General features: G+C 40.1%; 2 protein-coding genes across 2 annotated transcripts; both read right to left on the bottom strand.

Annotated features, from left to right (window-relative positions):
• Positions 1-895: 895 nt before the first annotated feature.
• LOC122282295 (6-phosphogluconate dehydrogenase, decarboxylating 3, chloroplastic-like) lies at positions 896-2,568 on the bottom strand. The gene is made up of 2 exons (XM_043094253.1): positions 2,401-2,568; positions 896-1,534 (listed from the first exon to the last, which is right to left on the bottom strand). The coding sequence occupies exons 1-2, from the start codon at positions 2,566-2,568 to the stop codon at positions 896-898; spliced, it is 807 nt and encodes a 268-aa protein (XP_042950187.1).
• Positions 2,569-8,498: 5,930 nt separating this feature from the next.
• LOC122280640 lies at positions 8,499-10,116 on the bottom strand. The gene has a single exon (XM_043091616.1). The coding sequence runs from the start codon at positions 10,000-10,002 to the stop codon at positions 8,530-8,532; it is 1,473 nt and encodes a 490-aa protein (XP_042947550.1). The 5' UTR covers positions 10,003-10,116; the 3' UTR covers positions 8,499-8,529.
• Positions 10,117-15,130: the final 5,014 nt, after the last annotated feature.

The following is a 15,130-nucleotide window of genomic DNA, read 5'->3' as shown; positions in this document are numbered from 1 at the left end:
ATGTGATATCAGAAAACCTTTAGCATGATATTATGATTTTTGTCACTCTGATTTTGCTCTTCTATGCTTTGCTATGTATGGGTTGGTACCAACTTCTTTATCTCTAAGTGCACCCACTTTGAAAACAAAGTGGTTTTGTGTGGTCTTTCTTATGCACACACTTGGGGCTCTAAGAATAATAAGGGGAGTATTCACTTTTGTCTCTACCTGGTTTGACCACCGGAAATAGCACAACTCTACCACAGATGTTAAACATGGCCTTTGTTTTTATGTAATCCTCTTATATGACATGATGATGATACTTAGTTTATATTATGCCATTGTACTTTGGATTATAAATATTTTCAATCATCACTCTGTTAGTTTGGAAAACATATTTTGTTATGCATGCTAATACTACAAATATTTTGTTCTACATCTTGTACTCTGTAAATGCTCGTGTTTACACACTGATATATGTTATCTACTGACTGAGTTGTTGATAATTCACACCTTATCTTCATAATATTTTTCAGATAATTTTGATGCTTTAGCTAGAACTCAAGTAAAAAGTGTTAGCAAAGTTTGATGATTGTAGAGGAATAAGTGCCAAAGGGTACAAGTAGTTATTGGGGAGGCTTATTTAATGGATTTATTATTTTATGTTATCTTGGTATTTTGAGTCATCGATATGTTCGAGTAGGGGTGGGCTCCGACTCCGACAGAGTCAGAATGCCCACATCCGACCTCCGACTCCGACTTGAGTCGGATGTCAAAACCACCTCCGATTTCGACTCCGATTGGAATCGGAGTTCGACTCCGATCAGAGTTCTCGGAATCGGAGTTGAGATGTCGGAGGTGATTGCCAAAACTGTGAGCTCCACCGCCTGCTGGACAGTCCATTTCCCGGTTCCTTTCATTCCGGTCTTATCCAAATCTTATCCACCAAATCCCCATCTCCATGTTCGTCCTTAACCCTGAATATATCTGCAGTAATCTCAATCAAGAAACTCTCCAATTCCCCTCTATTCCACTCCGCAAAGATCTTCGTAAGTTCCTGGTTCGATAGCCCCCCAACGTTCTTCAACACATCGTAGGCCTCCGAGATGAGCTGCATGTCGCCAAACTCAATCCCGTTGTGGACCATTTTCACGAAGTTCCCCGAGCCGCCCTCGCCGATATAGGTGACGCACGGCCCATCGTTTTTTACCTGGGCGGCAACATTTTCGAGTATGTCCTGGATATTGGTGTAGGCCTGATAGGATCCCCCGGGCATGAGAGAAGGGCCGTTACAGGCACCCTCTTCGCCCCCCAACACGCCCATCCCAAGGTAGAGGAGGCCCTTTTTCGAGACCTCGTGGATTCGGCGCTCGGTGTTCTCGTACCACTCGTTTCCGCCGTCAATGATGGTGTCACCAGGTTCCATGAAGGAGGAGAGTGCGGCAATGGTCTGGTCAACCGGATTACCGGCTTTGACGAGGATGATGATCGATCTGGGGCGTCGGATGGAGAGGACAAAGTCTTTGGAGTTGTATTGGCCGGTCAAGGGGAGGCGCTGGAGGGGGAAGAGAGGAGCAGAAATGTGTAGGGTTAGCCGGTTAGAGATGAATTTATATCCTATTAAAAACGGCGTCGTTTAAGGTTTTCTAAAAAAAAAGTTTGCAAAATGTGTAATGGTGCATGAGGGGATTCGAACACAGGATCCGGAGAAACAAAACCAAGCCTCTACCATTGAGCTACTTGACTACCTAATGTTAGTTATACAATATATAATATATAAGGTATAAATAGTCGGAGTTCGGAGTCGGAATCCAGAGTCAACAAGGCCTCCGGACTCCGACTCCGACTCCGACTATGAGAGTCGGAGTTACTCCGACTCTGACTCCGAATTCCGAGAACTCCGACTCCGTTGGAGTCGAAGTCGGAGCGGAATTCTGAGCGGAGTCTGAAATCTCAGAAATTTGCACAAGCCTATGTTCGAGTTTGTGGAGATTTTAGTTTATTTTGTTGAAGTATTTCTATGTTGTCTTAGTGGAAGAACACGTATATTTGGTTTTGAAATAATTAATTTATATTTTGTGGAGCCCTTGGATCATTTATAGTTGTGTTATTAGAGATGATTTTAGGTTATAAGAGCTAACTCTTCGGATGTCCAGGATCGAGGCATTACACAAACTCTTCCATATCAAACACTACTAAATGAGTAGGAAAATGTTGACATTGTATCTCAACATAGTCCTTACGCACAACTCAACAATTTACACATTCTTCGAGCGGTGTGAAACAGACATCATACACTTTAGGGGTTTTGGTGTTTTCTCACTCAAACAAGCATAAGTATAGTAGGATAAGAGAGTGTGTAGCACTAGAATCAAATAGTACTAATGCACAATGCGAAAACAGGGGAAGAATACATGTCACCACATCTTTGAACGCATCAGCATCATCCATTTTAAGAGTGAAGACTTGAGCCGGAGCCACCTTCTTCAATCCAGGATTAGCCAGTTGAGCAAGAGGAACAGCTAACGCGGGACATTCTTGTGCCATGTGTCCTGCTTTACCACACTTGAAGCAAGTATTGGTTCCCATTAAACATTTTCTAGAATGAAGTATACTACAATTCAGCATGTGGGACGAGGTGCTACAATGTTATGCTGGGGAGGTCTATTTGTCTAAATTAGTCTCGGTGCATTACTATACATCGACCTCTTGCCTCAACTTTGATTTGAAGATTGAAATTGCCTCTTCTGGTTGAACTCCTTTGATCTGACATGAAAGTTCTCTTCAAGGATCACTGCTCAGTCTTCAAGATCAAAGAAATTTCTAAGTTTCAATGCAAGTAGAGAGATAAGATTTAGTCCCCGCTCGAATTTTTCAGCCTTCAATGACTCAGTGGGAATCAAGTACAAAGCAAACCTCGACAGTTCCATAAATTTAGAGGCATAATGTCTCACAGTGACAGAACCTTGCTCCAGATTTGCAAACTCTCAAGCCTTAGCTTCCCTGATAGATAAAGGAAAGAACTGGTCATTAAAGGCTTCTTTAAATCTCCTCCACGTAATTGGAGTTGCCTCACCTAGGTCTTGCTGAATAACTCCACGACTGGACTTCAACCATCCATTTGCCACATCTAACAATTTGTAAGCATCAAATTCCACCTTTTGTTATTTAGTGCATAAAACTACACTGAAAATCTTCTCTAGTCATTCAATCTAGTTGTCAGCATCTGCTTTATTGCCCTTACCATCAAACACTAGAGGATGTTGTCTACAGTTTGACCATCAAACACTAGAGAAATTCTTGAGCATGAGCTACAAGTACAACCAAGTATGAAATTGTTTCTTACTCCCAATATTGCCAATAAACTTGTGTAATGGGAATGGGATTGCAAGTTACTATACAATCTTTGACTTGTCAACACTTGGTCTAATTGGAGAGCAATTAAATTGATAACATGAATTAAGGAGAAAGTATAGAATACCAAGAGGATTGAAGATGAAAAGCAACGAGTAAGACTAGGAATTCTGCAATCTTAGTGATTTAACACTCTTTTCTCATAATACAAAAGTAATAAAAAACTAGAAACATAGAAAAATTTTAAGATGAAATAAAATCTTTTTAATAGGGAAGTGGATAGATAATAACCAAAAAAAAAATCGTGGAAGTTTAAAACTCAAAACTTTCAATTACAAAGAGGAAGAAATTGATCTTGGATAATTTTCGAAGGGGTTTTGAATAAAATGTTTGGCTTAGAGTCTTCATATTAGGTTATGATATTACACCTTTCTCGTAGGCCTCAACAGACAAGTCCAGTCTTACAAACTGCACAACCTCCTCCTTGTCGAAGTGTGGGTCCACTTTTAAGAACTATCCAACTACTTTCCTTCCTTGTATGCATCAATAGGCGAGTCCAGTCTTACGAACTACTTGACTTCACAGCTGTGAAGAGACAAGTCCAGTCTTTCGGCTGCCCGAGTTATCACCATTTTTATAATGAATCAATATTCATGAAAGGTCAAGGACCTCTCGGCCTCCTAGGAGCTTGAATAGGCGAGCAAGTCACTTGATTGCCTGAATACCCTCACGGGCATAAAAGTTGAGCGCTGTGCTCGCACCTTATGCGGTCGAGCCTATCTCTCGCCATAGTCAAGCTCCACGCTCGCATCTTACAAGATCAAGCCTATCTCCTGCCATAGCTGAGCACCATGCTCACACTTTACATAGTAAAGTACATCTCCCACCAAAGTCGAGCTCAGTGTTCTCACCTTACGCAATCGAGCTCATCTCCTACCTAGCCTCGAGCTGGAAAATCTTTATCACTTAACACAAGCAAAACGTAAAATTAGGGACCCACTCCCAAAGTTTATTTTTCTATGGATTGCAACAGACTTTTGCATCTTTCTCGCATATTTTATCTTGAAGATTCTCAATACCTTCTTTCAGAATGAATCGATCTTAAGAATCAAGAGCAACTGGAGGGGATAAAATATCCCAAACCCATAATGGTTCTAGGCCCTATCCAAGGGGGAGGGTCTTTTTAGGAGGGAAGAAAAAAAGAATGAAGGAGGGGACAAATTAAGGCTGAGAAGGAGAAACGTAACTCCCTGGTCCCGTAGGGATTGGAGGATTAGCTCTTGTAACCTAAAATCAAATCCAATAACACAATATACTCCTAATTCCCCATAGAATAAAAATTCATTTATTCAAACCAAGTATACATGTTGTTCCAATATCAAGACACCAAAGTAATACCTCAATAAAATAAATTAAAATCTCCACGAACACTCAGAAATATCCATGACCCAAAACACCAAAATAACATAAAATCATAACTCTACTAAATATGGCTCTCCAATAAATATGTGTACTCGTTGATACTTATTACCTATAATAATCAAATTTTGCTAAAAATTCCTACTCTTGTTTCTAGCCGAGACATCAGAATTATCTGAAAAATATTATGAAAATATGGGATAAGTTATCAATAACTCAGTAAGCAAAGTACATATACTAATATGTAAACATGACCATTTATAGAGATCAGAATGCAGAACAAAACATTTTCATTTTTAGAGTGTGGAAGTAAAACATGTTTTCAAAATATCAAAGCGAAGATTGAGAAATATTTTCACTAAAAAACCCTTTGGCATATAAAAATCTGAGACATCATCTTCATATCATATCAGAATAGAGGCTCTGTATAACTCCCGTGATAGGGTTGTGCATCTGTGGATAGCCAAGCAGAGCATAAATCACTCTGTCACCAGGATGTGTACTTAAACAGTGACCACTACTATAATCCGTGGCAGGGCCCTATCCACTATTATAATCTGTGGTTGGGCCATATCCACTATTATCACCTGTGGTTGGGCCATATCCACTATTATTACCCATGATTGGGCTATATGCCGCTATTATCACCCGTGTAAGGGGCCGTAATTGAACAGAGCCGAAATAAAATCAAATTCAGAATCAAAAAGTCATACCAAAGGTTTTTCAAAAGTCACATCTTATCAAAATAGAGCACTGAATAGAATCATATCATTTTCAGAAATAAAACAGATCCAGAGTATATTCACATAATCATGCACAAATTTTTATATTCGCTTTTTTTGTATAGTTTAGAAAAAAGAATACTAAAAATAAGTTCATGTCTACACTAGTCATTACAAAAATGTTTTTTCCTTCATTAGAGTTCATGAGTAATGCCAAACAAATAACTGAAGTTGTTTTCACATTTCTTTTAAACAATCAACATGCATATTTTCCAAAGTTAACCTCGTTTCATTTTTCTTTTCTTTTCTTTTAAATATAAAATCTAGTATAGGAACCCCGTTTATCTGTACTTCTTTGCTTTTCAGAAATTCATCACCACAGTGCTAACATAAAATCAATCATTACCTATAGAAAATCATCTAACTTGAATAAATCTCCAATAAACACATAACTTGTAATTGCACCTAAAATACTTAATCTAATTCCTCAAAATTTAAAAATTCTCTTAACTCTAAAATACCATCACTTTCTAAATTCAATAGTCTCCACATAATAAATATTCCGTTAAAACTCATCAATATACCAACTTAACAATATAAGCCTAATACACCTTAAAGAATTACAACAAGCTTTTGAAATAAAACGCAGCCTTAAAAATAAGCCAAATCCAAGTTAAGCCCAACATAAGATCAAAATACTTTTAATAATCGATCCAGCCCAAGTCATAAAATTTGCCAAGAGTTGAACCTAAGGGCAAGACCGTAAATTACTAGCACTAGCATGCAACCAAAAATTATAGGCATCTCAACACAGAACACACAAATCTAAAATTATGAAGTTGTGCAGCTGCACTTACAATGAGAAAGAAGGAGATTTACAGTAGCTTACCCAACCAAAACAGGGGACACAGTGCGCAGGCAAGCAGAGCATGAAGGAGCTAGGTTGGTTCGGAGGTTAGTGGTGCGGCTGAATGACTGAGAAATAGAGAGGAAGAGTGAAGAGAGAGAGAGAGAGAGAGAGAGAGAGAGAGAGAGAGAGAGAGAAATTGAGAGGGACAAACGTACGGTGGTCCGAGGGTAGTATAGGTGAGATGTAGTCGTGTGGTGTGACCTTGGGGAGGTGGTTTTTCATTGGGTACTGGAGCCTGGTGGTGCATGAGGGTAGTGGACGATCATACGAGGATTGGGCAACTTGGTGCACGATGGTTTGTGGATGGAAAGGGCTGGGCAGTGGCTATCACATGGTGGTGGAGTAGCAAGCAAGCTTGTGGTGGTAGCAGTGTGGTGATCCTAGGGAGAGGCTTGGCTTTGGGAAGTGGCTGGCGGCAGTAAGTGCTTGGGAAATTTCTACATGCATGGGATAATGTATGTCTGTATATATATATAGGTGATGGAAAAATCCTAACGGAAAGTTTGAGAGGAGGAAACGTGCATGGCATGGAGACTAATGCTTGTAGGGTTCTCATGGGCTTGGGCTTTGAGGCGCAAAGTTTGGGCTTTTTCGAGAATTATTGGCTTTTACTCAACCTCTACAAATAATCTATCTTGTCCCATAAAATTTTTGGGCCAATCCTCATTGGGTCCATTAAATTTTTTTTTATCATAATTATCAAGCCCAATTAAAAAATCCAAATTCTGCCAACATAAATTTTGGGCCTGAGCCTATTCTAAAATTACTTGTTAAATTTCGAATGGGCTTTTCATACATATTAATCCAAAAGAAAAATTTTATAGCACTCATGCTTGGCTTGGGTGTTACAAGAAAGGTGTTAGGGGAAAAAAATGAAGATGTGACATAAAGAATGAAAAATGTAACATAAATTAGGCAAGGGGAAGACGATATGGAGAAGAGACCAAACCACTTCATAGGGCTTCTTCCAGATGAGTTTTGAGGATTGACTTCAACTTTTTCTTCAACTTCTTCAACCTCACAATAGGGACTCTAGCGACAAGGTCTCCCTAGTAGATAGAGCTTCGAACTCTATTATACAGTGAGAATGACAGTCCATGAGAGACTATAAAACTATCATATCATAATGGATTCTTCCCTCTCAAAACCCCCATGAACATAGGCATTATATCAAACCACATAAATCTACGTGTCCCTGCCTCTTTATTTTCTTTGTATTTATTTACTGCTCATTGCCGTGGATGAGTAGACGAACACCGCATCAGACCACCGCTAAGAGCTCCATACAACACCAATCAAGACCCGGATAGCCTCAGATGGCCAGGAATGACTATTTTCCCTCTTCCAGCCTATTGCGCTTTTTTTAAGCATTAACATGGTTGGTCCGCTTGCTTGCTTTCGGCTGAATCTAGAGAGCTTCAAGACTAATTTTCCTTCAGATATCTATGGGAGTGATTGTAAGGAGTTTAGGAAGAATTGAGAGGTTCTATTCAACCATGTTTATAGTGGGTTTTACATCCAAGATCCATGGACGTGGGCCTCAATGCCAAACTACGTAAGTACTTGTCTTCTTTATTTCCAATCAATTATTAAGCTATGAATGAGCATTCCATCCACACTACCACCAAGAACCACCACTTAAAGAAAATTGCACGTTATAAATTTTGGTAATTAATATAAAATATACTTATTTGATTAAAAATTAAAATATGACTGGTAGATCTGCAAAATTCGATGAGCATAAATTAGATAAAAATAATAAAAAGTTAAAAATAAATAATATATTATTATTATTATATAAAATTTAGATTGATAATTCAATGAATTTAGGGTCGTCAGTTTTAATTGATGAAAAATCGATGACGTCAGAGGGCAATGTTAAATTGTGGCGCTAGGAGGCTTAAAGACATGAAGATTGGACGCAAGTTTCATGCACTAGCTAGTCAAAATGAGACATTTTTGGTATTGATATGTAAATAGGCTCACGCGCTCATGGAGCTTTTGTTGTTGTTCAATATATAAATTGCTTGAAAAGAAACTATAAACGAAAAGTACTTGGAAGAACAAGAAAATTATGCATCCGCGGTATGATGTTAAATACACCATAAAGAAGAGAAATCAAATGGAAAGGAGGTCTATATTAATCTAAGGATAGTTACAAAATGTTTCTTTCTTGATACAGAGGAATAACCTCTCATATGCCAAGGCCATCTTACTTGCAGTAAACATGGAAGCTGCATATTCCTGGCAAGCCTTTCCCCTTTGGGCTAGCCTCTCTGGACCTTCCTCAACCACTGCTTCAAGTGCTTCCAGCAACGAATCCACGTTTGGAGCAAACATGAAACCATATTCATCATCAACAACAATTGTACCTTTGATGCTTGGAAACCTAGAAGCGATTACAGGCTTCCCACTCATCATGGCCTCCATTAGGGTAAGATCAAGCCCCTGTGGTCTAAGTGTTGGATTTACAAATATATCAATGGCATTGTAGAAAGCTCTCAATTCGGATGGATTCATAGACCCCAAAACTAGGACTTGAGGCCACAAATCCTTGTACCTTTGCTCCCATGGACCAGATCCAGCGACAATCAAATAGACACCAGGCTGCTTCTTTATGAGCTTAATGAATGCTTCGTAGAGTAGAGGATGGCCTTTGTCCCTAACTAACCTTCCAGCCACGCCAAGCACTAAGCTTGCATTATTGGGGATGCCAATTTTAGACCTGAACTCACGGCCTAATCTCAAATCCTTTCCAAACTCGTGATTGTCAACACCATTGAGAATAACATGGACTCTTTTATCAGGGATTTGATACACATCCCTAAGCATCTCCCCACAACTATCACTAATGGCAATATGGTGGGCATAATTTCTAAAGAATCTTATCTCATTCAGTACCTTGGGGACTTCCCCTTGTATACTTCTGTTGAAAGCTGGAGATATTGGCTCATTGGGTTTTCGAGTCAAGTCTTGGAAAATGTCAGATTGTAAGCTCTCAAGAGCTATGCCATGCCATGAAACAGCTAGGTTTTGAAGTTGACGAGCAAACCAATGAGGAAGTGCAACACTTTCCGAGTGAACCACATCGAATGGTTTGCTCTGGTTTTCCTCCAAAAATTGTTCCCAAGCTTTATTATAGCGCCACTGGCCTGGTTCACCTTCATGGCAGTGAATGTAGGGCGAAAAATTAGATAGATTTCCAAGGCTATTATTTAGCTTTAGGGACAATAGGCCTTTTTCATTAAGGTGAGGAGAGGTGAAGACATGAACTTGATGACCACGAATTGCTAGAGCAGTGTGCAGGGTATGCGCGTGGCGCTCCATGCCACCGGGTGTTGTACCGATGGGCCACTTGCGAGAAAATACAGCAATTTTGAGAGCAATAGGAGGAGGATGGCCTTCGATTAATGGAAGACGGTTCCACGGAAACAGAGCAGTTCGGAGATCGCCGGACCAAGGTTTGACATGAGTGGCAAAGCTGGTGCATATGGAGGTGGTAGGGGTGTGCAGCAGAAAAAGGACCGGGATGGTGAAGAGAACTATGAAGAAAAGTGTGGTGCATAGATTGGATTTGAAAGGAGTAATGGGTTTCTTGGGTTTGTTAATGAAAGCCATTTTGAGAAGGCTTCTGATCTGAAAAGTGAGGATGGATATTCGGTTCCTCTCTTTGAATGGCTCTAAACTTCAACTCTGACGAAAGACTCGAAGAAAAATGCAGGAGCCTGGTTTAGTGGGGGAGTTGGGCACGCACTAAATCAACCTTACGAATGATGGAGTTTACTTTTAAGTGCGTTTCTCACGCCTCCTTTGATCAGAAAAAGTGGATTCATGTGCCCAAAATTATGCGACTTTTCTTCGATAGAATACATTTGAGCGTTTGTCACATAAAGCACCGTGAGTCAGAATATTCCTTTTAAACGTTTTCTCTGGTCTTGCATTCTACCAACTGATTCTATTAATGGTATCTAAAGAATTGTCTTTTGAGCATATTATGTACATGTATAGCTATAATACAAAGTTCCAATCACTATAAAAATAAACGAGTATTTATGACGAGATTCATTTTAATAAGAAATAATTAGCAAAATATAGATAGCTTTCTTGTAGTGTTAACTGATATATGCCTAATGTCTATATATATATATATATGCCTAATGTGTATGTAAATATATATACATGATACATACATATATAACTCATATTATTCACTGGATAGCAAGTCAACTCTGTACTCCGTATTGTATTTAGACAATGGAGTAAGTGCAGATTTTTAAAGAGCAGAAAGTCAGTCACCCATTGAGGTATGTTTAAAGAAAGCGCGTTGATGCACGCACGTACATATTCTTTGACTTAGAATTAATATTTTATCGGGCATCACATTTTTTCTAGGCAGGCTTTTGGTCTCGACTTAGTGCTATTTGCTTGGTCTCTAAGCACTCAGCTAACTTTTGGTTGCTCTCTTTGTCAGCAATATATGCATGACTTCCAGTAACTTACGCAGCACTGCATGTATACATAGATATATATTATGCAATAGGCTATAACATATACATACATATATATATACACATCAGCATGCATGCAGCAGTTGATCATTCACATGCGTGGGGCAGGTTTTTGATGTATAGGAAGAAAGGCCTTATGTGTTTTACGTCAACAACCATTACCACTGCATCCAGTAATCAAGGGCAACTGTTTCTGATCTTTAATTAGAAGAAAAAAAACTTAATTATGAATATGAAATCGTTCAAGGGCTAGCTAATTGCCACTTTACACACTTGTACGGAAAGAAAAATAAGGATTAATATCGGGAAGGTGGAAGTTAAAATAACAACAATAATATTTGCCACTAATTTAATTATACCATTGCTTCCAGTAATCACGTCAGGCCACTTCGCACAAATGGTCATGGTTTCTTGGAACAGCTCGATCTCCACTCCAAGTCTGGTTTTTTTATTTAATGAACAAAACTTGAGTAGAAGTTTAGCTTCACTCAAGCTTGATTTGACCCGGTTTTAATATTTATTTTTTTGATATTATTTTCTTGATCATAATGAGATCATAGACTTAGTTTAAATCTTATCCAACATATACACACGTCTTATATGTGTACACATGATATGGGGGTGTGGATGCGAGTTTTGTAGCCACCCACAGCGATGGCTCTTTGAGTGCCTGCGATGGTGGAGGAAAGGGTCCACGTGTTCTCTCTTCTTAGGGTTCATGTCCACTCAGACTACCATATTGCCGTATTCAATATGGTAACCTCTTGTCAGCAACTGGATATTTTCTCGAGATTCCCTATGTATATGCCATGTCGGCACATTTAATGCGACATGTCCTATTTACGTGTAACATGTGCAGAGCTCCACTCGCATCTGCCATAATTCAAATCTCCCTCACAAAAAGGTTGGCCCAGGCTGGGCACACTTGAACCTCAGGCCCAGAGGCCTTACGGGTATGGGCTTGATCTAAAAAATGGGAGAAATATCCCTTTCAATTACCCTGCCAATTCTTGTCATGCCAACGACAAGAATTATGTATTATTATTTTTTGTCATGTAACATCTTCGACCTTTCCTGCGAGACTCTTTCACAATAGCTTGCGCTCCCAAGCATGGGATAACGTGTATACTCTCGTCCATCACATCCAATCACACAATGGGAGTTATGGGCCTTGCCCCTAGTTCCCACTATCTCTGACACGAGGCATTTTTGTATGAGAATCTATCCAATCAGTCCAATAGTTCCCTTTATATTCCTGGCCCAAATCACCGACTCTTCTCCTTCTATTGGCTTGATATTCTCTATTCCTCGCTCACACTTACCCATATCCCTGCATAGCTAAACGCCTGAGACAATGGCCCTCAAAGATGCTTCCCATTTCTCATCTCGTGAATCGCACCCACAACGCCTTGAGGTTCCCCCTCATGGTCCAGAAAATGTGCTCAGTGACACCTCTTAATATTTCAAGGGGTACCACTGGTCAACGTTGACTTCCCAAGTAGACATCCACGATGTACGCAACTCGTTTGGGATATCTGACTCCATTAGCTTGGAGATACTGGAGCCCAAGAAGAGAGTCTTGGATTCGAAAGGATTCGTTGAGAAGGTGGCTTTGTTTCCCATGATATTCTCGAATGGGCTGCGTCTACTTTTTTGTTGTCCCGTTCAGGATGTTTGGGATTTCGTCAAATTAGCCCAGACGCAGCTCCTCCCCAAAGCTTAGAGGATATTGATGTCTAGCTGCATGTTGTGGCACAAATTGTTGCACGATGGGGACAAGCAATATCGATGTTTCTTTTGACCGTGCAGCACTTCAACGACTTTTGATATAAGGCAGGGAAAGCAATACTGAGATCTAACTGGTAGGGAATTCTTCCATACCCACCATATTCAGCACTGCAAGGGTAATGCGTGTAGCTTCAGATCCTGCCTGAAGTTTTGGGTCACCTGCCTAGAACCCTAGTACAACATCGTCAAGGGTTGGTCCTGTTGGGAGCTATTCTGACACAGAGACGATTATAAATAAAGGAGGGACGAAATTTAACGTGGTTCGGCAATTGCCTACGTCTACAGCTGCTGTAATTTCACTATAAAAATAATTTTTACAGAAATCTCTCTCTCACCCACTTTGATGCACTCTGCACACACGCAGCACTCTCTATTTTCTCTCTGCTGCACACACTCTCCTCACACTTAAGCTCTCCTATTTATAGGAGAGCAGATCACTACGTTGCAGCAATTTGCTGCATGATTCTTGGGGAGGTGCCTAACAATACAAAAGCACCGAACGGTGCCTAATGAGCCAAAATAGTCAACGGTGAGCCATGCACCGTTTGCTTCTTTGTCTCCATCTGCAACAATCTCCCACTTAGAGACAAATGAGTCTACATATCTTCATAGCAATCATCACAGCAACTTCAAGTCATGCCTTTAAGTACGAAGTCCAACTGAAGCTATACACAGCTTCAGTTTGTCTGCAGTAACTACTTTTGTGAACATGTCTGTTGGATTCTCTGTTCCTCGAATCTTCTCAAGTATCAGCTATCCACTATCGAGAAGAGATCGGATAAAATGGTATCGCAACTGTATGTGTTTTGTTCTGGAATGAAAGGCTGGATTCTTTGCAAGAAAAATAGCACTCTGACTATCACTGTGCAGAATGCCTTTTTCATTCTTCTTTCCCAATTCCTCCAAGAATAACTGCAACCAAACCATTTCCTTCCCTGCTTCAGTTATAGCAACGTATTCCGCTTCTGTAGTTGAGAGAGCAACAATCTTCTGTAACTTAGAAGCCCACGATACAGCTGTATCACCCAGCGTATACACAAATCCAGTAGTACTTTTTCTGCTGTCAACGTCACCTACTAAATCAGCATCTACATATCCCTGTAGTTTTAAACCTGCTTTTGTAAAGCATAGTGACGTATCTGAAGAGCCTTGTAGATATCTTAAAATCCACTTGACTGCTTCCCAATGCTGCTTTCCTGGATTACTCATGTACCTGCTCACAGCTCCCACTGCTTGTGCAATATCTGGCCTTGTACAGACCATAGCGTACATAAGACTACCAATAGCAGATGCATAGGGTATTCTGTTCATGCATTCTTGCTCTTCCTCCGTCTTTGGCGACTGATCCTTAGTTAGTCGAAAGTGACTAGCTAAGGGTGTGCTTATTGGTTTCGCCTTGTCCATGTTAAACCTTCTAAGCACCTTCTTTACATACTCCTCCTGCGAGAGCTTGAGAGTATCATTAAACCTGTCTCTAATAATTCTCATACCAAGGATTTTTTTTGCAGCACCCAAATCCTTCATCTCAAACCGCTTTGACAACTGCTTCTTCAGTTCATTGATTTCCTCGATGCTTGACTCTGCAACGAGAATATCATCCACATATAACAGTAGGATAATATAAGAGTTGTCAAAGTTCTTCATATAGCAACAATGGTCGGCCTGCAGTCTTGTAAATCCATTACTGCACATGAAGTTGTCAAACTTCCGGTACCATTGTCGCGGAGCTTGTTTTAGGCCATACAAGCTCTTCTTCAGTTTGCAAACTAGATTCTCTTTTCCCTTCACTGAGAATCCTTGTGGCTGGTGCATATAGATGTCTTCCTCCAAATCACCATGAAGGAATGCAGTCTTCACATCTAACTGCTCAAGATGTAGATTCTCTGCAGCCACAATTGCCGACACTAGCCTGATCGTTGTCAATTTTACAACTGGAGAGAAAATGTCTGTGTAGTCGACACCTTCTTTTTGTTGAAACCCCTTCACGACCATTCTGGCTTTATAGCGCTTGCTACCATTGTGTTCTTCTTTAATTCTGTACACCCATTTATTGTGCAAAGCCTTCTTGCCTTTTGGAAGCTTAGTTAGCTCCCATGTCTGATTTGACATCAGTGACTCCATCTCATCTTGCATGGCTTTCTCCCACTTGATCGAATCTTCAATTCGTAGAGCTTCATCATAACTTTCCGGTTCACCACTATCTGTTAGCAAGATGTAGTATAGAGATGGTGAGAACCGTTGTGGTGGCCTAATTGTTCTTGAAGATCTTCGAGTAGCAGTGAGTGGTGTACGTTGTTCGATCTGTGTATCATCATTTTCTTGATCCTCGTTCTGATCAGTGTTGACTCGAGTAACATCAAAGTCAACAACCTCAGGTTTCTTTGGCTGTTCCTCAGATTCAGCTTGTGACTTAGCTTTGTACAGAATCTGCTCATTAAATATCACATTTC

This window comes from Carya illinoinensis, chromosome 11 (assembly GCF_018687715.1).
Source record: "Carya illinoinensis cultivar Pawnee chromosome 11, C.illinoinensisPawnee_v1, whole genome shotgun sequence".
Lineage (NCBI taxonomy): Eukaryota > Viridiplantae > Streptophyta > Magnoliopsida > Fagales > Juglandaceae > Carya > Carya illinoinensis.
The sequence above is the reverse complement of the archived record's forward strand: the minus strand, read 5'-3'. Positions and strand labels throughout refer to the sequence as shown.

Coding starts and splice junctions, on each gene's coding strand:
- LOC122282295 (XM_043094253.1), bottom strand. CDS start 2,568: ATGGGAACCAATACTTGCTTCAAGTGTGGTAAAGCAGGACACATGGCA. Junction 1,535..2,400: donor CTGATGCGTTCAAAGATGTG/GTGACATGTATT, acceptor TTCCCCCTCCAG/CGCCTCCCCTTGACCGGCCA.
- LOC122280640 (XM_043091616.1), bottom strand. CDS start 10,002: ATGGCTTTCATTAACAAACCCAAGAAACCCATTACTCCTTTCAAATCC.